At 34.0% G+C, this 24,467-nt stretch overlaps 1 protein-coding gene across 4 annotated transcripts; it reads right to left on the reverse strand.

The window, feature by feature from the left end:
* Nucleotides 1-1,576: 1,576 nt before the first annotated feature.
* On the reverse strand, nucleotides 1,577-23,730 carry ghdc (GH3 domain containing). 4 transcript variants are annotated; one of them, XM_073917585.1, is made up of 11 exons: nucleotides 23,597-23,730; nucleotides 22,909-23,116; nucleotides 21,118-21,314; nucleotides 20,537-20,731; nucleotides 18,669-18,788; nucleotides 15,800-16,097; nucleotides 13,143-13,332; nucleotides 7,549-7,620; nucleotides 6,693-6,826; nucleotides 2,508-2,596; nucleotides 1,577-2,422 (listed from the first exon to the last, which is right to left on the reverse strand). In XM_073917585.1, exons 2-11 carry the CDS (start codon nucleotides 23,063-23,065, stop codon nucleotides 2,204-2,206), a joined length of 1,671 nt encoding a protein of 556 aa, XP_073773686.1. In that variant the 5' UTR covers nucleotides 23,066-23,116; nucleotides 23,597-23,730; the 3' UTR covers nucleotides 1,577-2,203.
* Nucleotides 23,731-24,467: the final 737 nt, after the last annotated feature.

Raw genomic sequence — 24,467 nt, forward strand, 5'->3', positions numbered from 1 at the left:
AAAGCACAAACTTGTAAAATATATTTTATGGTATAAAGAGATATGTACTACCAATATGCATCTTCTTTATCAAAAATTTCAATAGCAAATAGAATATGAAATAGCATGAGTATATGTATAATCATAACTATAATTCAAGTAACAATAATACTAATACACCATGGCGTACATCATTGGCTAAAAGGAATGTATAAAAGGTCATTTATTCCATTGGCAGTGGCAGTTCACCCAAAAATGTGAAAAATATTTATAATTTTGTTCTTCCTCATATGGTTTTAAATCATTATGAGTTTAATTTTTCTGTTCACAAAAGATTATAGTTTGAAGAATGCTGGTTGCTGAGACCCATTGACTTCCATAGTGGGAATTACGCATTGAGCCCATTATAATATGTCATTGTTTCCAGCAACCAGACTTTTTTTAAATATATATTTTCAACAGAAGAAACTCAAATATGTTTTGGAAAAAGTGAAAGGTGAGTAAATTCTGACATATTTGAATTTTTTTGGTGAACTATCTCTTTAAAAACATTCAGAAATGTTGGTTACAGATATAGAATTAAAAATAGTTGCACTTATAGAATGAAAACTATGTTGATTTTGAATTTACTGCAAACAGCTGACTGTTCAGACATGCTAAATAATGTATGTTTATGATAAACTGCCATCATTTTATTCATTTAGTCACTCATTCATTTTCTTTTCAGCTTAGTCCCTTTATTAATCAGGGGTTGCCACAGTGGATAGAACTGCCAACTTATAAAGCATATGTTTTATTCAGTGGATGCCCTTCCAGCAACCTGTCACTGGGAAACACCCATACACTCTCGTTCACACACATACACTACGGATAATTTTAGCTTACCCATTTCACCTTTAGCGCATGTCCTGTGACTGTGGGGGAAACCGAACCACACAGAGGAAACCCGCATGAACACAGGAGAACATGCAAACTCTACACAGAAATGCCCAGCTGACCCAGCTGAGGCTCAAACCAGCAACCTTCTTGTTGTGAGGCGAACATGCTACCCACTGCACCCAAATTCTATACAATAATGTAAAATAAAATAATACATTATATCTAAAAAGATGAATTGTTCATTCATTCAGTCATTCATTCATTTTCTTTTTGGCATAGTCCTTTTATTAATCCGGAGTCGCCACAGCGGAATGAACCGCCAACTTATCCAGCAAGTTTTTACTCAGCGGTTGCCCTTCCAGCTGCAACCCTTCTCTGGGAAACATCCACACACACTCATACACTACGGACAATTTAGCCTACCCAATTCACCTCTACCGCATGTTTTTGGACTGTGGTGAAAACCCACGCGAACGCAGGGAGAACATGCAAACTTCACACAGAAACGTCAACTGAGCCGAGGCTCGCACCAGAGACCTTCTTGCTGTGAGTCGAAGTATGAATGAGTCTAATACTCCATTGCGAACATCATTGGTTAAAAGGAACAAATAAAAGGTCATTTATTTCATTGGCAGTGACAGTTTTGCAGTGTGCATGTATGCCCCAACACTGATATAATTGAGTGATAAAATAGTGACTGCAGATGTAGGTATATAAATATGGATAATATAGTTTATTGGGGAAAGGTTCACAGGTAATACGGGATGAAATAGGATGAATAAAATAAATACTTTAATTTAAAAATCATAAAAATATTACATAAAAATGGGAGCTTAAGTGAGAGAACTGGATGTTACAACATATGCATTTTATTAGAATACCATCCCCACTGGTTTTAAATTAATAAATAACAGGAATGGATGCATTCGATCATATATATTTTTTAATTATGGTGTTTAATACATAATTTTATTTTTCTTGTTATAAATACCTGCAATATTTTTACAAAAACAACCTAATAAATAGACTTTTTTGGTAGCTAATCCAACCATTTTCTAATGATGAACACATTTAAAATGTGCAGTACTGTAGTCCTCCACCATTAAGAACCATTGTTCTAGTAACAACAAGCAGTTCTGCTATCATGTTTCTCGCCTGTACGACTTGGACAAACACGTATTTCCAACTCATGCTACTGGTTGACCAAATATTGTGAATGGCAGGTCCAAACACTTAAACACAGCAATCACAGTCTTTTTAGATGAATCGACCCACCAATGTATTATTTACCACTCTTTGTATATATAAAACTAGTATGCAACAAAATATTTTCGAATTGAAATGCTCATAATGCCCTCTGCAGTAGAAAGTCAGCAAATTCTTTCCTGCGTATCACACGCTGCATTTTGAAGGTGTTAGACGAAACACTAGAGAATGCCATCATGTGATCTTTCAGTTCTTTGAAAGTGCCATTGCGGACAAGCTGAACTCTCATTGGTCCAATGCTGCCCTTGATCCTATAGGATTTGTAGATGGAAGAGTCCTCCTGCAGGGACTGGTCTAACTGTTGGATTTAAAAATCAATAAAGAATATAATGAGTAAGAGAATAGTCTCTTAAATTTATTAAATAAACATTATTGACAGTTACCTTGTATCTTTGTTCCTCTGAGAGGTTTCTCAAACCCTTTAGCTCAACAAACACAAGATAATGAGGTTGAGCAATTCCAGATGCATTTCCTATAGCAGGCACAAACAACACACACATAAAGAAATCGATTAAATCAGGGTTAGCCTATGATAAAAGAACAGCAACTGCGTAACAAAGTTGTAAGGAACTAAGACAAGTGAAAGCAACATTTTTGATTAATCTTATAAATAATGCAAAAGGGAATAGTAGGGAAGTATAATAGAATATTAATAAAGAGCAAAAAAAAAAAGAAACATTAATAATAAATCTATTGAGTTACAATCTCAGGGACGTTTAATTCAAAATAAGTATCAAATTGCTAGGGTATTTAATGATTTTTTTAATAGATTAAGTCCAAGATTTAGCACAAGGATTTAGTGTGAGAAGTAAAGACATTATATCACCAAATTATGATTTTACTGATTTTAATATTTCTGAAATTTCTTAATCTTGTGTACTAAAAATTTTTAATCAACTTAGGAGTTCCAGAGCTAAAGATGCCTTTGAATGTGACTCAGCATTTTTTTAAAGTATGCAAATGTTTTTAATACACTTTTAACTCACCTTGTTAATTAATCAATAAGAAATCTTATTTTCCAAGTGCCTAGAAGTCTGCAATAATAACACCCATATTTAAGACTGGTGATCCTGCTAATCTTGTTAATTATAGGCCTGTCAGTATTTTACCAATTGCTTCTAAAGTAATTGAAAAAGTTGTTTGTAATCAGCTGGTAGCGCATTTTAATTTAGATAAATTACATTCTATGCAGTTTGGATTTAAAGCACGTCATTCTACGGAGACCGCAAACTGTTACTTTATTAAACAAAGATTAGGGTGGAGTTGTTGGTGCTGTCTTTCTTGATTTAAAAAAGGCATTTGATAATGTTAATAAATCGAGAAAGCAATGTATAAGAATTAAGGGCGCATGCTCACCATTCATCAATTGTAATTTTGGAGTTCCACAAGGATCAATTTTTGGGCCAATTTTGTTTAGTTTATACATTAATGATTTGCCTACAGTGTGTCCAGAAGTTCAACTTCAAATGTATGCAGACGACACAGTAGTATATACTCATGCAAAAACCAAAGAACAAGCTGCTAACAAAGCTGCACTCAAAAAAGTTTAAGACTGGTAATATTGTTCATTTCTTACCCTCAATGTAAGTAAAACTGGGAATGTTTTTTTTTTCCAATTAACAAAAATGAGGAGCATTGCTCAGATATTTTAGTTAATGGAGAAGTAATAAATATAGTCAATTATTTAGAGTTAACAAATAGAGTTGACTCTAATTTAAATTTGAAAAAAAAAAAAAAAAAAACACGTTAAGAAGGTTTCCAGAAGTGCTAGAGCAAGCCTGAGGATTTATAGAAACATTAGGAATCAGTTATCTAAGGCTGCTGCAAAACTTTTTATGAATACAACTATTTTCCCTCACTTATCTTGTTGTGCTACAAGCTGGTCCTACATGAACATTACAAGATTAAAACCATTGAATGTTATATATAAACAAACAGTTAACATTTTAGCTAAAAAGCCAAGGAGCTATCATCATTGTAATTGCATTGCACAACAAAATTTACTGACATTCGACAGTTTCTTATTTTAAGCTGATGTATGTTTAATGTATAAAATATTTAATGATCTTACACCACCACCCCTCAAACAATGTGACTGTTGGCAAGGACAATATAAGACAGACTAGGTCATGGGTTAGAGGTGATTGTTCAGTTAAACTTAGGAGAAATGCTTTTGGACAGTTTTTTCAGTTAAAGCAGCAAATTAAATATGGAATAAAATTGTTCCCGATTCAATACAACTTAAGCTATGTGTGCACTGTATGATTTGTAAAAATTCAGTTGCTACTTGTCAGACTGTACAGATGTTGGCAGTATAATAGTGTTGTTGTTATGTTGCCCTATTGGTTCCTTTTTTGATAGTTGTAATAGTTGCTTTAGTATGCAGGACTGCATATTACTGTGGCAGCTCTGGCCTAATGGTGGGAGAGAATAACCAGAACCAGAACTTTCTTCCTACCTCGATAATTAATATCATGGCTGATGTCGTGTCTAACCCCCTGTTCATGGGGTGAGTGAGTCACTTATGATTAAAGCATCTGCTTAATATTAAATGTAAATACATTTGATAACTTTTGCCACTAGCAGAATATCAATAATTCTCAATAGTCATTAAGGTGTAATAAGCTACTTTTAGATTTGTAGGTTTATGGAGAGAATAATCAGAATTCTCTTCCTCAAATCAATACCACGGCTGATGTCATGTCTAACCCCCAACTTCTCCGGATGTGTGCTCATGGGGTGTGTAAGACTGTGAGTCTTTTTTGATAAAGGTAACGGCTAAATATCAAATGTAGATGTATATTAATTTGAAAATTTTGCCACTGGCAGATTATCAACAAATCTCAATGGCAGAATTGAAAATTATCACATAGCCAAAACAGCTTGTTTTATTTAAGTTTCATAGTTTGACACTAGAGTGTGATGAAAGATTTGCAGAAGATCAGTGCCCACTTATACTATATATCAATGTCTTGTACCAAATTTATTTATTAATTATAATGACACATTTCTGGACTGTGTTTTTGAAAGAATGAAATTTTATTTTACACATACATTTACATATATATACACACATATACAGTGTTGTGAAAAAGTGTTTGCCCCTAATGATTTCCTAATTTTTTACAAGTTTGTCAAACTGGAAAGTTTCAGATCATCAAACTAATTTCAATATTAGTCTATAACACAAGTAAACACATCATAGTGTTTTTAACTGAAGAACAGAATTAAACACTACATAGCTGTGTGAAAAGTGTTTGAAGTAGACCAAAAGATCCTCAAAATCTAGACATCAACAAATTAGAAAGAAAATAATAGAGATCTACAGCTTGGGTCTGCAGCAAACCACAGTGAGAGCCATTATCTACAACTTGCAAGAACAAACGGTGGAGAACCCTCCCAGTAGTGGCCAGCTGACCAAAATTGCTCCAAGACTGCACCAACAACTCATTCAAGAGGTTACAAAAGACCCCACAACAACATTTAAAGAACTGTAGGCCTCAATTGCCTCAGTCAAGTGTTCATGACTTCACCATAAAAAAGAGACTGGGCAATAATGGTTTGCATGCCAGAGTTCCAAGATTAAAACCACGGCTGAGGAAAAAAAAATAAGGCTGATCCCAGTTTTCCCAACAAAAATCTTGATGATCCCCAAGCCTTATGCATAACCATAAATTCTGCTGTGTACTAAAATACCCAGAAGGAGAATGTCCAGCCATCTGTTAGTGACCTTAAATTTGTGGGTTCTGCAGTAGGATAACAGCAAGTTCACATATGAAGAAATCAAGAATAACAAAATTAAGACTTTGGATTGGCCTAGTTAAAGTCCTGATCTGAATCCAATTGAAATGCTGTGGCAAGACCTTCAAAAGGTGATTTATGCTTGAAAACCTTCCAGTGTGGCTGAATTACAACAATTCAGGAAAAAAATGAATGGCCAAAATTTCTTTACAGTGTTGTAACAGACTCATCGCAAGTTATTGAAAACACTGATTGGAGTTGTTGCTGCTAAGGGTGGCCCAACCAGTTATTAGGTTTAGGGGGCAAACACTTTTTCACACAGGCCTATGTAGTTTTGTATTCAGTTTTAAAACCTACATTTCAAAACTGCCTGATGTGTTTACTTGTGTTATTTTTGACTTATATTTAAACTTATTTTGATGATCTAAAACATTTAAAAAATCAGTAAGGGCAAACACTTTTTTACACCATGGTACGTGTGTAAATGGCCATTTATTCACATGAATACAGCATCAGTAGCTAAAATTGATATAAAATGGAAGTTATCTGTGAAAAAGTTTGTAATGTTTGTACAGTAGGTGAATATTCTCTCCATCCAGCACAGCATTGTTTGAATACACTGAGCCAGCCCTGAAATTCTATTTATCTATTTCACTGAAAAATTAATAACTAATTCTAAAATTTGTGAATTACTGGCATTGCTGGTTCAATAATTTCCTCTATTAAAAATAATTAGCAGGCTGGTTGAAATTTACAACCATACTGTTTAGCTTTATTCACTGCTGTAAACGATTTTATCTGCTGCAAAAAGACTGTGTATTACAAACCTAGAATGCCACTCTCGACACAGCTGTAGTCTATGAGTCTGGCTCCTGGCCACTGCATCACAGCCCGCTTAAGAGCTCCCAAAAACAGTGATTCAGACACTTTTTCACCACGAACGTTCAACATCTGACCACGCCTGAACAGAGACATTGAACAAATGTTAACACAGAAAAATGTTTTGATTGACTGTGGTACCAACTTGAACCTTCCCAACATTGGGCATATACAAGTAGGCCCACAAGGAAATGCACAGATTTTTAGCTAATCAGTCTATTTATTGACTTGTGTAAATGTGTGTAAACTTATATTTATTCAGTTTTTAGATTAATTTCAGTTATATTATATACAAATATAAAATGTTTATATAATTTATTTACAATACAGTTTGTAAAGTAATATTTTTCTTTCTTTTGGTAAATATATTATGTGAGAGACTTGCTTTGTTTAACAAATAAGTGGATCTAATTGGATTTGAATTGTAAACATTAAATAATAGTTTTTAAAAATATTATTTTTATTTAATATATTAAGTTTTTAGGAGAGATACTTCCAAAATTATTCCTCATAAATCTGCAGATTTTCACAAAATTCTGCACAGAAAAACCTAAAAATGTCTGCAGATTCGTTCTGGCCCTAATAATGAGGCAAAGTATTGTGCAAAAGTTTTAAATAACCATCAATGTTTTAATCCTTTTTTCCTGTTAAGATATAATAAACAGAAAGGACAGGTAATACTAAATAATATACATTTAAAAATGTAAAAATAATAAAATAAAATTATATAAATTAAAAAATGTAAACACAAATCTTATGATTTAAAAACCCTTCATTAGATTAAGTATATAAACAAACAATTACCTGTACTGAAACTCCACTTTTGGACACTGGTTATGAAACCCAACTACTTTAACAATATCTCCAATGCGATACCTGAAAAAACATAAATGTACAGTAAAAACAACATCCCTTATATCCAGCATATTTTACCTTTCTAATAATGTAATATCTGATTACTTTTTCATTATTTATAAGAATCAGTACACAAATACTTGACATCAACTAATGCATGTTTATAAAATTGCCCTCAAAAAAAGCATTATAACACCACCTGATTTGATACCAAATAGCAGTGTTCACAAAAGTAATGTAAGTGTAATCATCAATAATAAGCCATCACCAGAAATTCCAATCTTACATGTACTACCTGGTCAAACCTATGTAGATTTGAAACAAATTTGCACAATGTCGGAAAGGTCTATGTTCTACTTATGCCCACCCTCAAACAGCGTAGCTGTAGTTGGGGTCTAAAAAAAATTGTGCCATCAACAGGTTAAGAAGACTTCTTAAAGAGACGAATAATAAATTGATTTAGTAAAATCAATGATATTGTTAATTATGTGGTGTAAGACAGATTCTAAATTAATCTGCAAGACTATTAAACAATTTTCTAAAGACTATAAAAACTGAAAATGTTTACACTATTTAAGAAATAAGTACTGCACTAGTGCATGATGCCCTTAAAATGTTTATTTAATACTCAGACTTCAATTAAGCGCTGGTTTATTCCTATGAATTTCAATTTAGATATTATAACAACAACCATTTCTGAAAAAATCTTAACATCAAATAAACATCTAGGGCCCTATCATACACCTGGCGCAATGTGGCGTGAGACGCGGAAAGTCTTTTGCTAGTTTCAGCTTGGCGCAAGATTCGTTTTGAGGTGTTGCGCTATGCTGTTTAAATAGCAAATGCATTTGCGCTCATATGTGCACCCATAGGTGTTCTGGTCTAAAAAGGAAGGCGTTCTGCAGTGCATTGCTGGCGCGTTGCTATTTTGAGAAACTATAAAAGATTTTTCAATAGACCAAAACCAACCCTGTCTAAAGTCCAGCGCAGAGTTGCGCCTCGCTTACACACTGCTTAATACACACAGAAAGATGTCGAGCAATATGCAAATATCTTTACAAATAAAAAAAATACAATATTCAGGATATATATAGGATATAATAAGAATGTATATAGGATATAAATATAAAGCATTAAAATATTACAAAACTTATTATTTTCTAGCCTACATAAATATGAAAAACCACAGCTTTTTATGCCTTCATCTCGGGAGGCTTTTTCAGTTCATTCATAACAATTTGCTTTTGTATAATGTTATTATGATTAGCCGTATAATTTATTATACGCATATTTATATTTGTTTTATTAAAAACAAGCTTAGATTTGCCCACCTGCAGGTTTTAGACCATATGGGGCACAGCATGTGTTTTAGGATATAACTCAGGTTTTTGAACACACTTCGATAATATTGTTCATTTATTCCTTTGCTGGAAATTAGAACTGAATTTAGAAATAGTTTTGAAACAAATATTTGCGCTTAATAAATGGAATTAATTATTTATAGGCTAACTGATGTCTGTGCGTAAAGGTTTCCCTAAAAAAGTGAAAGTAGATCATTTATCTCTCATTCTCGGTAGATGTTCTGTTCAACTGTTTTTTTGTAAAAAAAAAAGAAAAAAGAAAAAAAAACTGTTAACTGTTTGCTTGGGAAATGCTCATTTTTTCCACTTCTACTTACTTTACGTCATGTAAATAGCAAATGCGCTTATGGTGTGACGCAAGGCTCTTAAAGGTAATGGGAGAGGAGACTATGATTGGTTTATTCTTAAAACACACCTATAACTCATTAAGAAAATAAACTCAACCCTTTTAGACCATGTGCCTCGGCGCAAAGCAGATTTTCCCGTCCTTAAATAACAAAAATGCATTCTGACACGGCCGGAAAGCGTTTGCACCCTGCGTTTTGCGCTTTGCGCATGGACTGTCAAAATAGATCTATGGAACAAAATCAATGCCTAAAGTCTTGAATTAAAAAGCTTGTTGAATATCACAAACTGAAAAAAATTATACACCGTATTAACAAGTTCTTGCGTTTTAATGACTTGAATTCCAGGGTTTGTATTTTTAGGTCCTGAAATTTAACATATCTGTTTATTTAAGCTGTGAATATTTCAACGAAAAATATTTCAAACACGTTTTCATACTTAAAAATTCAATAATTCATATTCAATTTTCAGATTTCACTTACAAAATATTCAATACCCTTTAAAAATACGATGTATAATATTCAAAAGGTCATTTTCAGTTCATTTTATTTCAGTTCAAATATTCGCTTCCATAAATTCAGTGGATCAAATTCGACTGTTAAAATTCAACATTACATCCGGGAACTGCAGGAGAAGCAATAGATTGCCGATTGAAGATCGCCAGCTGCTCTAGCTTTCACCAGCAGGTGGAGATGGAATAATGTAAGATTTTTAACCCAGTAAACAGGCGAGAAAAAAGGCTAATAAAGGCACAAAAGTAGCATTCAATTTTAATATCAATGCCTTGGACATTATAAATAATAAAAAGTATGAGTAAAATGAGTAAATGAGGGTTTAGTCGTTTATATTTGCCCTTATGTAACGGAAGCCAGCTGGTGATCGCGTAAAGCTCACCCCTCGGATCCAGGGACAGACGTTGTTCTGCAATCTTATCGGAGCTTGTCTCCCATGCTGGCTCGATACCTGCTCGGACCGGTGCGGTTACTTGCACATAAACCGTCTTTTGATGAATATGATGTTACACATTGTCTATCTTTATTGACTCTTTCTTCCATAGACGCAAAGTATATTGACAGCTAAAGAATATAAACGTAAGAGAAACAGGAGAGGAAATATTATAATAATAATACAAAATAGATAAACATTGACAGGGCTAAGAACAATTACGAACAAAGATTTTCAAAACCAGAGAGATTTTATGAGAATGTCACAAAACAGTTTACTTGGAAATGTTAAACAGAGTTCAGGTATGATTTAAGGTTGGTTATGGATGGGGCGTCTGATTTAAAATAATTTTGCGAATGCAGAATGCAAAGTCGAACGAGTGGCAGCGAGCTCCGGTGGCCAGTCAGAGCCAGCGCCCCGCCACAGCAAACTGATTAAGAGATGCTGGATGGCTGTCAATATATGATAGGAATTCTTCCAAAGTTTCAGATGACATCTGGGCGTGTGCATAATAATGTAAAATGAAAGTGAAAGTCATGACATTTGGCCAAGCATAAGAATAGCCTACAAGAGTGTTTCGATTATTATATTAATCATGACATATGTCATGCTTGGGCTTATATGAATAACACCTCGCTGTTTACCATTTCCGAAAGTGGAGCTGACGTTGGCGCGAAATTGCTTGTATAAGTGTAAAAAGAGTGATGAATATTAATGGATTTCTTATATCTGTCATTTCTGATGATATAATTGATTTAGTGTGAGCTTATGAGTTTCCAACACAGCAAAAATGCATCCAGTATCCTAAACTAATAACTTTGTCAAGCAAAAATTTGGATTTTATAAGCTACTGATTTTTTTTTAAAAACAAGAAAAAAGAAACTATTAGCTACCCTAGCAATTGTTTATTTAAATATGATCATCTCAAAATATAAAATAAAAACATAATGGTTTGACTTTGTGAAATCATAAAACACACTTGCAGAAAAGAGTTATAAATGAGCAAAACATTCTCTCCAGTAGATGGCGATTAAAGCTCAGCCACGCATGTCAAACCACGCATTATAAACATTAATCTTATGAAACTAGCTCAAGTGACAACTATATTAAGTTTAAACCAGTTTAAATAAGTTTATATGTTTAATAACTGCAAAAAAGATCAACATTGCTAATCATAAAATACAAACGGTCGCTGAAAAGTTATAAATAACGGTTTTCTCGTTTAATAAAAACAAAGTCAGTTATAACTGCCTATTATCAAACCACAGGCGACTCGTTTTATTAGTTATCATTGGCTGCGACATTGCCACTTTTGCGTTATTACCTTTTTTCTCGCCTATAGGCTACATAACAATAAAACAATAATCTGGACAAACTAAGACATTTGGCAAACGTTTAACCATGGCAGAACCCCAAAAATTAGAAAAAATGTCATACAATAATAATATTAACAATCATAATAATAATTTAAATGATGAAAATGTATAACCTATCCCAATCCTGACACAGCTGCGTTTAAACTGCGCAAACATTACTCCTTATAGTTATGCCATATTAGTTCGGTTCTGTGTGAATAACTGAAGACGCCCCTTTAATGCATTCGCAAAATTATTTTAAATCAGACGCCCCATCCATAACCAACCTTAAATCATACCTGAACTCTGTTTAACATTTCCAAGTAAACTGTTTTGTGACATTCTCATAAAATCTCTCTGGTTTTGAAAATCTTTGTTCGTAATTGTTCTTAGCCCTGTCAATGTTTATCTATTTTGTATTATTATTATAATATTTCCTCTCCTGTTTCTCTTACGTTTATATTCTTTAGCTGTCAATATACTTTGCGTCTATGGAAGAAAGAGTCAATAAAGATAGACAATGTGTAACATCATATTCATCAAAAGACGGTTTATGTGCAAGTAACCGCACCGGTCCGAGCAGGTATCGAGCCAGCATGGGAGACAAGCTCCGATAAGATTGCAGAACAACGTCTGTCCCTGGATCCGAGGGGTGAGCTTTACGCGATCACCAGCTGGCTTCCGTTACATAAGGGCAAATATAAACGACTAAAACCTCATTTACTCATTTTACTCATACTTTTTATTATTTATAATGTCCAAGGCATTGATATTAAAATTGAATGCTACTTTTGTGCCTTTATTAGCCTTTTTTCTCGCCTGTTTACTGGGTTAAAAATCTTACATTATTCCATCTCCACCTGCTGGTGAAAGCTAGAGCAGCTGGCGATCTTCAATCGGCAATCTATTGCTTCTCCTGCAGTTCCCGGATGTAATGTTGAATTTTATCAGTCGAATTTGATCCACTGAATTTATGGAAGCGAATATTTGAACTGAAATAAAATGAACTGAAAATGACCTTTTGAATATTATACATCGTATTTTTAAAGTGTATTGAATATTTTGTAAGTGAAATCTGAAAATTGAATATGAATTATTGAATTTTTAAGTATGAAAACGTGTTTGAAATATTTTTCGTTGAAATATTCACAGCCTAAATAAACAGATATGTTAAATTTCAGGACCTAAAAATACAAACCCTGGAATTCAAGTCATTAAAATGCAATAACTTGTTAATACGCTGTATTATTTTTTTCAGTTTGTGATATTCAACAAGCTTTTTAATTCAAGACTTTAGGCATTGATTTTGTTCCATATAGATCCTAGTGTTTTTGACATTAATTGTTACGCATGTAAAATCTGTAGAAAATAACGATATCTTATGATTATTTTTTTAAATGATTATTAAAATTAAAACTATTTTTTGAGACAAATCTGAACAGAAAAATAGAAAATCAATGTGAACCTGAGATAATTTATGTAATCTTAAAACTAACTGTAAACATTTCTTATTTGATGTTTTGTTTATATACCTGACCTAAATAATCCAGATGCATTGGTGACTAGCAGCTCATAGCTGTGTCCTTCCTTAAGTTGCTCCATCAGGAGAGTTTTGGGCTGATCTGACTCCAGATCCTCCTCTGGTATGAACTCACAGAACATGGAGCGAGGACACAACAGATACTGTCTTCTCTCCTGCAGAGGCCACAGGTTCACACCTATCAATCCTGAAACATCAATTACAGACAATTACAATTAAAATCTGTGAAATCTGCTCATTGCAGCTATATGATCTATTGACACATTTGCTGTTAAATGTTGCCAGTTGCACTGTACTAGCAATGCTAATTTTCAAATAAAGCAACAAGCCATAAGAAGCAATAGTTTACAGTGAATTTATAACAGCTAATGAGTGCTGTACATTGCAGAGCTGTTATAAATTTACTGTAAATTACAGCTTCATTCATCACTCATTCATTCATTTTCTTTTTGGCTTAGTCTCTTTATTAACCAGGGGTCGCCACAGCGGAATGAACTGCCAATTTATCCTGCATATGTTTTGCAGTAGATGCCTTTCTAGCTGCAACCCATCACTGGGAAACACCCATACATTATCATTCACACACATACACTACTGACAATTTGGTCTTTGAACTTGTCTGGGAAACTGCAGTACCCGTAGGCAACCCACAGAAACACAGGGAGAACATACAAACTTCACACAGAAATGCCCAGCCGAGGCTCGAACCAGAGACCTTCTTGCTGTGAGGTAACAGCACTACCCACTGTCACCACACTACCCCTAAATCCCAGCTTGATTGAGTTTATTGCTTTTATACAAGGGTTATTTCATGTGCCTAGCAAGGTTACACATAATTAAGTGCAACTTATTTTTATTGGCTCTTTGCTGATAGAGGAATGGTTGCTAAGCAACAGTCACATCAGAATTTTAATTTATGAACTGGGAGTTTTCTGAGAGCTACAACTTGTACCACATTATTCATGACCACCAAAGGACCAGTTAAAAATGGTGTTGCTACAAGTAGTAAAATGTTATTTTATAGTTAGTTATAGTTATTTCATGGTATTTGTTTTTTTATTCCTGTAATATATTTTGCCAAAAACATGCAAGTAGCAAGTTTATTTTGCCAACTATTAAAACAGACAATATCCAGTCCAAGAATGTGAACATCACTGAGTTGAATGTCACCATTTAGTCATCTCGGTGTTTATGCATTTCTGACATGGTGTAAATGCAGCATTTGTAGAGTAACTTGCAACAACTTAAATGTGATCATTTATTTTAAATCAATAACCGGAACTATATGTTTTTTAAAGGGGTGGTCCAGAGTGTATTTTTAAGGCTTGGTTGAGTTTATAAGATGCAAAGCAATGTGTGCTTATGCTTCATTTGTAAAGAATTATGTTATTTTTTCATTTATCTTCATTTGATTATATACTGCTATACTATATATGCTACTCAGCTTACATAAAAATGACTCATATTTTGTAGTTGCTCTGAAAGGCCTGCTGTCAAAAGGCTCTGATTGGTCAGCTAACATAATGTGCTGTGATTTATGGATCGGATTCATGTCACCAGGAAAGGAGTCACACCCCTACAAGCACGTGCTTTTGCGCTGTGTAAAATCTAACAAGTGTATTTAATAAATTCAGCAAACAGCATTTGCCGTTGTTTACATCTTTGTTTAATTTTAATGCCAAAAACTGTTCATGCAATACATCAGTTTTAACAAATAAAAATACTTACAGGTTGTGGCTCACAATTCACAGCTTCGTCTAATTTGGTTGGAGGAGTTTTTAGCCGAATCCAACACTGAACTTGGAGAGATTCTAGAAGCTGTCCTTTCTCAAATGCTAGCTATATATTTTTTTATAATTCTCTGATACTAGGAACTAGGGAACTAAAATTAAATTGTAAGCACTTCTCTCTTTGTGTCATGTTCTTTGAAAGCCAAAATACAGAAACAGAAGAAGCTCTGTGAAAATAGTAGCTTTGAACAGCATTTTAGCATTCTCTGCTATAACATTACAGGGCCTCCAGCCACAGCCCTTTGCTGTGTGGGGTGTATGCGTGTGGTAAATACTCGTAACCTGAAGCATTTGTGATCTCTTGATGTATTTTTTTGTAGTCTCCAAACTTTGCTTGCTGTAGACTTTGCTAAGCTATCTCTGTAAAAGCCAATATATCCCTTTGCATTGAACTTTGAGCATCTTACATTCAGAGATGTTGTTTATGTTCACACAGCTTTATTACATATCAAATAATGTTTAAAATATGATATCGTAGAAGACCAGCCCTTTAACCAAATTTTTCACAATTTGCCAGCATGTGGACAGAGTGATCCATTATCTGAACTTACTGATTATCAATGCATTTTATTTTTAATTTGGGCTGCTCCCTGATTGTACTTGTCATTATGGAAATGATGACAGTTTGTTTAGTAAGCATACTATTAGTAGAAACATCTGCGGAATCATCTACTATGATTTTATGGAAGTGCAATCTCATTCTGATTTGGATATATATACTCTGCAGTCTGAGTCCAGACATTATCTTTAAACACTCTGTAGTCCGTAGTAAGAAGTAACCTTGCCCACTGTAACTCATTATAACCTAGTATAGCTGTGAGATTATGATCAAGTTTACAACAATACAAAGAAATTTAAACTTACCTTCAGTTGCAGCATAGAAAGGGGAGTAGAATGGCACATCTTTACAGTAGTGTTGCCGTAACATCTCCCCATAAATCTGATTGGAACCCGAGTCTACTGCCAGGACCAGGTGTAACTGAGGCCATAATCTGAGAGCAATTCCCTCAAATCCTTCCTCAAACTGAGCTGTGAGTTCAGCAGCTCTCTCTGGATCCGGCTTCATCAGCTTTTCTAAAGCACAGCGCACATCAGCCTCTAGGTTTAGAGCAGAGCTGATCATGCCCACTTCCACATCCATAACAAGATCTCTCCAATGTTCCTGAATAAAGATGGATTCAGGTCACATTTTTAATGGCAAAATGTTCTTATTGCTATAGGTTACAAAACAATTGACTGAAAATGGAAATGGTATTTAAGTGTGTAGAGAGCATATTTGGCATATAAACATATGAGTAGTACTGTATCCGTCCAATTTCTTGCATTGCATCTAACTGTGTTAAAAATAGTTCTGGAACCATAGTTTTGTCTCTTAAGTTCTAAGTTTAAGTGAATATCAAATGTTTAAATACGCTCAGGATCTTTTTCAGGGATTTATTGTTGATATTTAGCAGCGAGCTCCGTTCATGCAACATTTTAGCTGCACGCCAGAACCGGAAGCCTCATACCGCTATTTTTGGTACCACTGAAGAGTGATTCAAACAACTTCGGACTTCACTTAACATCTGGGGCCTACTACAAAGCTAAAAATAGCTTCTTTTATTTGAAAGTCTTAAAAATATTAACGTGTCAGTCCTAAATCTATGATTTCTACTTTTTAAAAAACATTTTATTGCTTAAACTAGCTCCTAGACCAGTGAAAAACAAGTAGAAAAAGCCCTAAAAGGAAACCACAAACTGTACTAAAATGGCTGCTGCCAGCACTTTGTTATGGAAAGAAAATATTTAAAAATAACATTTGACAATGAGCTTTTAACAATTTAACCATGAAACAAACGTAACCATGAAATGGTAAAAAACATCTTTTTGAAAAATATTTCTAAATGTTTCAAATTTTATAGTACGCAATTCCTCTCTTAGAATTTTAAAATCTTTCAATCTTTACTTGAATATGGCAACACATTATTGTGCTCTACAAAGTCTCTATGAATAAATCTCTAACAGAGGGTGCATCTCAGTCAGCTTCTTAGCTCCCGAGGTTGTTCATCAGTAGGTTGTGTACTCAAATTCGAGCACTGGAAGGGACAGTGATGGGCTTGGTTCACGACACACTACGAGCAACATTTCAACCATTAAATAATTATGGTAATACAATAAGGTTCATTAGTTTATGCATTTACTAACATAAACAAATCATGAACAGCACATGTACAGCATTTATTAATCATAATTGAAAATTTACTAAAGCAATATTAAAATTCAAGTCCATGCTTATTAACATTAGTTAATGCACCATGAGTTAACATGAACTAACAATGAACAACTGTATTTTCATTAACTAACGTTTATTTACATTAATAAATACTGTTGTAAATGTATTGTTCATTGTTTGTTTATGTTAGTAAATGCACTACTTAACATTAACTAACAAACCTTATTGTAAAGTGTGACTATAAATTTAAATGTTTGCTAGATTTTTCCTAACCTATCAAGCTATGTTCATTCCTGGTAAAAACAATTAAATAAATAAATAACTTTTCGTTCATTCATTTTCTTTTCGGCTTAGTCCCTTAATTAATCTGGGGATGCCACAGCGGAATGAACTGCCAATTTATCCCGAAAATTAAATCAAATCAGGTCTTTATTTGTCACATACACTTTCACATAGTGAAACATCCAGTATATGTTTTATGCAGTGGATGCTCTTCCAGCTGCAACCCATCACTGGGAAACCATACACACTCAAACACTATGGACAATTTAGCTTACCCAATTCAACAACAGCGCATGTCTTTGGACTTGTGGGTGAAATCAGAGCACCCGGAAGAAACCCACGCGCAAACATGGGGAGAACATGCAAACTCCACACAGATATGCCAACTGACCCAGCCGATGCTCGATCCAGCGACCTTCTTGCTGTGAGACTACCCACTGCGCCACCACGCCGCCCCCTTTTTAAGGACTATACCTTTTAGTATAAAATTGTTCTCTTAGTATTTTGAAATCTTGAATGTTTTCTTGAATATGGCAACATAATATTGTGCCCTACAGAGTTTCTATGAGTAACATGATTGTGCACTGATCAGACCTGTAGACCTGATCAGTGCACTGATCTCAATTAGACATCAATGTGTGCGTACAGTCATTAATAGCAATGAAGTCAGCCCCACACTCTCAGTTTAAAGGGCCAGTTCACCCATAAAAGATAATTCTGAAAAGAAACCTGTTAGGGTTTCTTTATTCTGTTGGACACAAAGAAAGTTATTTTGAAAAAAGCTGGAAAACTTTGACTCCAATAATATTTGTTTTTCCTGCAATGGAAGTCAAGGTTTACAGGTTGTTTCCCAGCATTCTAAAAATATCTTTTTTAGCCTTTAGCAGAATAAAGAAACTCTCAAATGTTTGGAATCATTTGAGTGTGCAAATAATGACAAACTTTGCAACTATTCCTACTTTTTCCCAACCAGGATATAATTTTTTTAAATGGCAATTTTTTTTTTATTCAAAATTTTTTTTTTTTCCTTCCTGAGCTTCACATTTATATTCATCTGTTACTTTTTAAAGTAGGTTTCCGTATGATTTGAAACCAATTATAAGCCTTTAACTGTTCTAGGATTTACAAACAATTGCAAAACTCATTTAAAATTACATATGAGACTACTGCTAGATGATCACTTAGATTATAATGCTAATCATTGTCAATGAGTAATGTGATACTATAACACTGATGTACCTCAAGAGCTCTGAAGGCATAAAAGATGGTTGAGCAGAAGTTTGATTCCAGCATGCCAAGATTGCGATCCTTCAACCCAAACAACAGATGGAGATACAAAGCATCCCTCTCATAAGGCACCTACAGTACAGACAAAGTCAACATGGTATTTTAGAGACACTACACTAAAATACCTACACTTAAAAGACTACACTACCTGACAAAAGTCTTGTCGCCTATCCAAGTTTTAGGAGCAACAAATAATGATGTGACTTCAAGTTGATCATTTGGTACCAGAAGTGGCTTATAAGAAAGGCAAAGGCCTCTAGATTTCGCTTATTTTACCAAAATAAAATATTATAATTATATAATTAGGACAGTAAGGTCTGACTTGCTTAGACAAAAGTCTCGTCACTTAACAGAAACAATTTACAGTATAGAATACAAAGTCATGGTGCAATAGAAAATAATTAATATTGTGTATGACTGCCATGAGCTTGGATGACTGCATCCATACATCTCAGCAATGACTCAAATAACTTACTAATAAAGTCATCTGGAATGGCAAAGAAAGCGTTCTTGCAGGAATCCTAGAGTACATCAAGATCCTTTGGATTCATCTTCAATGCCTCCTTCTTTATCTTACCCAGACATGCTCAATAATGTTCATGTTTGGTGACTGAGCTGACCAATCTAGGAGCACCTTGACCTTCTTTGCTTTCAGGAACTTCGATGTGAAGGCAGACATGTGAGAAGGAGTGCTATCCTGCTGAAGAATTTGCCCTCTTCTGTGGTTTGTAAACCAACGGGCAACACAAATGTCATGAGATACCTCAGGCTATTGGTGTTGTCATCCACTCTGCAGATCTTTCCCACACCCCCATACTGAATGTAACCCCAAACCATGATTTTCCATCACTAAACTAATTTCAGACTGATTTCTGTGAAAATCTTGGGTCAATGCAGGTTCTAATAGGTCTTCTGCAATATTTGTGATGATTGGATGGCAGTTCAAGAGATGATTCATCGGAAAAATCCACCTTCTGCCACTTTTCCAAATGATCAACGAGAAGTCAAGTTATTATTGTTGCTCTTACAACTGGGATCGACGACTAGACTTTTGTCAGGTAGTGTATATGATATCATCTATATATAAATACAAATATGTAGATATCTTTGTTTTGTATATTTTTATGTATTTTTGTTTATTATATATAAATCAAAATTATATACACTACTGGTCATAAGCTTGGGGTCAGTGTGATTTTTAAATGTTTTTTAAAAAAAAGCTGATCCTGCTCACTAAAGCTGCATTTATTTCATCAAAAATACAGTAAAAATTTTTAAATTGTGAAATGTTATTGCACTTTAAAATCACTGTTCAAAAGTAGTTTATAATTTAAATTAATAATTTAATCCAGAGATTTTAATGATGAAATTTTATCTTCATTGCTCCAGTCTTCAGTCACATCTAATCAATAACTCTAATATTTATTATTATTATTATTAATAGCAATAAAATCAGTATTGACTGGACTAATAACTTCATTTGAAAATACAAACGATAAATAATAAATAAATATTTCATAAGTAAGTATTTAACAATTTAATCAGTTTTTTACAGTTAATAAATGCTGCCTTGATGATAATTTTCTTTAAAAAAAGCATAAAAACCGCCCTAAACTTTTTAACAGTAGTGTATAATTCACACAAATATTATGAAAATACAAAGATATTTTGGATGCGATTAATCACGATTAATCTTTGCTCAGCACAATTTTTTCAAATTTCCTCACACGGTTTGTCTCCCTATTCACCCCAACATTTGCACATTACTAAATCTTATGTTAAATTCATAATTTAAATGCATATTCATACATTCCACCTACCTGATAGACAAGCGCTGGTGTGGTGTACAGATGGAGCATGTGTCTAGAGGATGCAGGGGTCGAGGAGTTGGGGCCGATGGGAATACCTGCCTCACTTTGACGAATGAGAGGAGAGTAAAAGAGTTTCAGGGTTTTCTGAAGACATTCGGTGGCTGGAAAGGCTCGTCTCATGACATCTAGACAAACAGTAACCCCCTAGGGAAAAATGGGTAGAAACAATAGATTACTTCCTCAGCGCTTCTTGCTGAATCCTTTCAGAAACAAATAAAGACATGACAGGCTGTTATAGTACACACTCAATTCTGCCTGCCAGATGAGAAGCTTAAAAATTGTATTAATTACATATTAATACACATAATTATCGGGTTCATAATCAATCCACTTTTTGTGAGATAGAATACAAGACCTTATTGAGCTTTCTCAACAGAGCAAATAGTTGGCTTAACCAGATTCTTGCCAGGTTGTCTGAGCAATTGAAAGATATAGGAAAGTTTTCCAGGAAATCTGCTTAAGTTTTGTCATTATTTTTGCCACTAGTGGCTAATCACCTTAGATATATATGAAAGTGTAAGTGTTGTGACCTGTAGGAAGAAGTCTGTGTTAGTGTCTTTGGTGCTCAGAAGCATACGGCTGGATCCAGACGTTCCTGATGTCATAGCCAAAATTAGAGGACTCTCCGATATTAAAACCTTCTGCTCTCCTTTAGCCACACGATCCACAAACTTTTCATAATGATCATAATTTGTGACCGGATGACGCTGTTTAAATGTTTCAGTGTCTGAAATGATACAGTAAAAAAAATATTTCATTTAAAGACAAGATGGTAGTACATTTTGCAATGGCACATTTTAATTTTAATTGCTAAAAAACAATACTACTTTCATAATGTAAAAAATGTAAATTTTCAAAATAATACTTTCAAATGTAAAATACTGATTATCAAAAACCATGATTGATTTAAATGCACTGTAAATAACCTAAAATCTTAACTGCACACCCACAGTAGTCTGCCATCAGACCCTTCTACTTTTGAAGAATGCCATGACTTGAATTAAAATCATATTTGAATATGAACATCTGTCCTTTCTTTTGCATCAGATGACTTTATTTCATGGACAAAGGCCATTATTTGAGTGTAGATTCAACCATAGCCAATTTTCAGCAGAAAACATATGATGCTGCAGCTTTTTCAATTTTTAAAAGCTGATCTATATACACACACACACACACATATATATATATATATATACATATATACATATATATATATATATATATATATATATATATATATATATATATATATATATATATATATATATATATATATATATATATATATATATGACTGAAACTATCTCTTTTTTCATAATGCATAGTTTATGGTGTGCCATATTGGGGAATATGAAAAACAAGCTCACTGCTCTGGCAGTGAAACTCTCTGTTTAAATGTGATAGTTTGTTTTTAAAGATGAAGTACTTATATGATTAAAAACCAAAATAACCCACATGGGTTATTTACTGGAGAATTTAAGCATTATAATGGCAAAATCTGTGATTGCATCGGAGCTTAGGGCACACAAAACCACCTATCATTGCTTAACATTGCAGCCCGCCATTATACATTATACAAAATTCAGTCAAACATAAACGTGTGCTGATTCATGCAATATTCTACCGATTATAGCACTGTTCTTCCCTCTTCACATGTATATCACTTTAGCTCCTGCATTCTTTACTGAGATTCTCATGCGAGTGTACTGCTTTTTATTTTGCCACATAATGCATTTTTGAGTATGTATAGCTAACGAATGTAGTTGTTCAAACTTCAAATGTGATTTTTTTTTTTTTTATAACAGCACCTGTTTCTCTATGATTTTTAATGATTATAATGACAATATTTTTGGTTACAATCATGTTATTTGTTCCAGACCAATTTGACTGAGGGCGATGTTTTATAACTCTAAATTAAATGCTATATGAAAACTCTGCCATTGTTGCTATCTTTTGACTGATTTGATAAAATGGCTGTGGCTAAATCACAGCAGTGCTGATATACAACCATATCGCTCTGCTTGTGACCAGATATGACCATTAAATTAAATTGTTAGCAGTGTCAATTAACCATGATTAATCACATCGTAATTGTGTGTCCTGTGTGTGATATAGTCTACATCTATATTTAAATATAATTTATATTACATTTAACATTTTACATACAAATATAAAAACATTCTCAAATAAACACATGTAATAAGATCAGTCACGATTAATCACTAACAGCATTATTTATTTAGATAAAGAATTGTGAGTTGTAATTATTTTTGGTTGTTGTATCACTTCCTATACACAGGGAGTTAAGTGAAAACCACCTTTAATCGAGCTGAAGTCGTATAGTTTGCCGTAGACTGTGTCTGAGTGTTTGCGCAGGCGCCTGAGCAGCGTTTCCTCCTGAACGCGACGAATTTCCTGGGTGTCCTTCTCCATTCTGTTTCTTTGGCGATTCCCCAGCCAGCCCACTGATTTCATAGCCACATACTGAGTCAAAAGACTCAATAGGGAGCGATTCTCGATCTTTATCTTCCACAGAAGAGCCATAGTACAGAGACATAGAGGAAGTAAGCCCACAGGAGCTGTTACACAAAATCATAACAGTATTGACAGAGGCTGAACAGAAGAGGGCGCTAAAACATGTGATGCCAACATTTAATCCTTTTTTAAATACATTCATCTTTAACCGCTTATGTGAAATGAATGTTTTAATTATAATATAACAATATGCAAATATAATTACATAATTTAGGTGCTTCCCAAAATATACTAGACCTTGTGAGTCTTATCTATGTCTATAGTCTTATCTTTAACTTGCATTGACAAGAAAAGTTGTAGTATAAACAGAGTTTATTGTTGTTAATTCGTCAAATGACACCAGTGTGAAATGGGAATTGATATGATATCTAACCTCTTGGTACAGTTGTTAAAGCCAATCTCCCAATAATAACAATAAAAAAATAAATATCTGCGTACTTTGTAATCAAGGAAATGGTTACATAAACTCACCACATGCTGCTGTCACGGCCAACAACGCAATACAAATTGGTAAAATGACCCACAAACGATATGTGTGCATCTTGGTAGACGGAAAACCGAAAGCAAACACACAACAACTTCTTCTTTTGTGGAACTGAAGACGCGTTTGCGCCACCTAATGTTCCTGTTAAGTCATACACTTGCTAAGCTGTAGAATAATTTCACTTGACATGTTCATTCATAAACAACACAGTTGGCTGTCTATAGCTAGTTCCACAGTAAACGAAAAGCAGCAGTCAAACAATTCTGCTGTATAATATTAAAAACAAACAAAAAAATAGAAAAATTTTATTTGCAATGTTTTCCATTTTCAAATACCATTAAAACATTACGTTTTACATTTACGTTGAGTCCTTTTGCAAATGATTTTGTCAAAAGTAACTTTCAAATGAGAAAGGCACTTAATGCCATATCAATAGTCAAATATAACAGTTGAGACTAAAGCTAGGTTTGGAAAGGAGTTGTGAAGAGGAAGAAGCAATATCTCCTGAGGAATGTATATAGTCTTGTGCTCACAGCTTCGCAGAAAAGATGAGTTTTAAGCTGCTATTGATTCATGCAGGATTGGGAAAATTGTTTGACCAGCAAGAAACAGAAAATGAAAGGTTTCTGGATTTAGAGCCTGTCTGTATGGTACTGTTGGGATTCAGAACCATAATTGCAGTATTTCTTAAAAGAACTATAAATTAAGGTTGAAGTCTCCAAGTGTCCATAAGTAGATTTTTCATGCCTTCATTCCAAAGGGCCAGTAAGTGGTCAGTTTTGAGCACTTCAGTTTGGAACAACACTTCAACTTAGCGACAATGATTTTTTTCAATCTGAATAGGGTGATGTATCCTGT

Source organism: Danio rerio, chromosome 12, assembly GCF_049306965.1.
Source record: "Danio rerio strain Tuebingen ecotype United States chromosome 12, GRCz12tu, whole genome shotgun sequence".
Taxonomy (NCBI): Eukaryota; Metazoa; Chordata; class Actinopteri; order Cypriniformes; family Danionidae; genus Danio; species Danio rerio.

Coding starts and splice junctions, on each gene's coding strand:
- ghdc (XM_073917585.1), bottom strand. CDS start 23,065: ATGAAATCAGTGGGCTGGCTGGGGAATCGCCAAAGAAACAGAATGGAG. Junction 21,315..22,908: donor CGACTTCAGCTCGATTAAAG/GTGGTTTTCACT, acceptor GTATCATTTCAG/ACACTGAAACATTTAAACAG. Junction 13,333..15,799: donor TTTCTATGCTGCAACTGAAG/GTAAGTTTAAAT, acceptor TTGATGTTTCAG/GATTGATAGGTGTGAACCTG.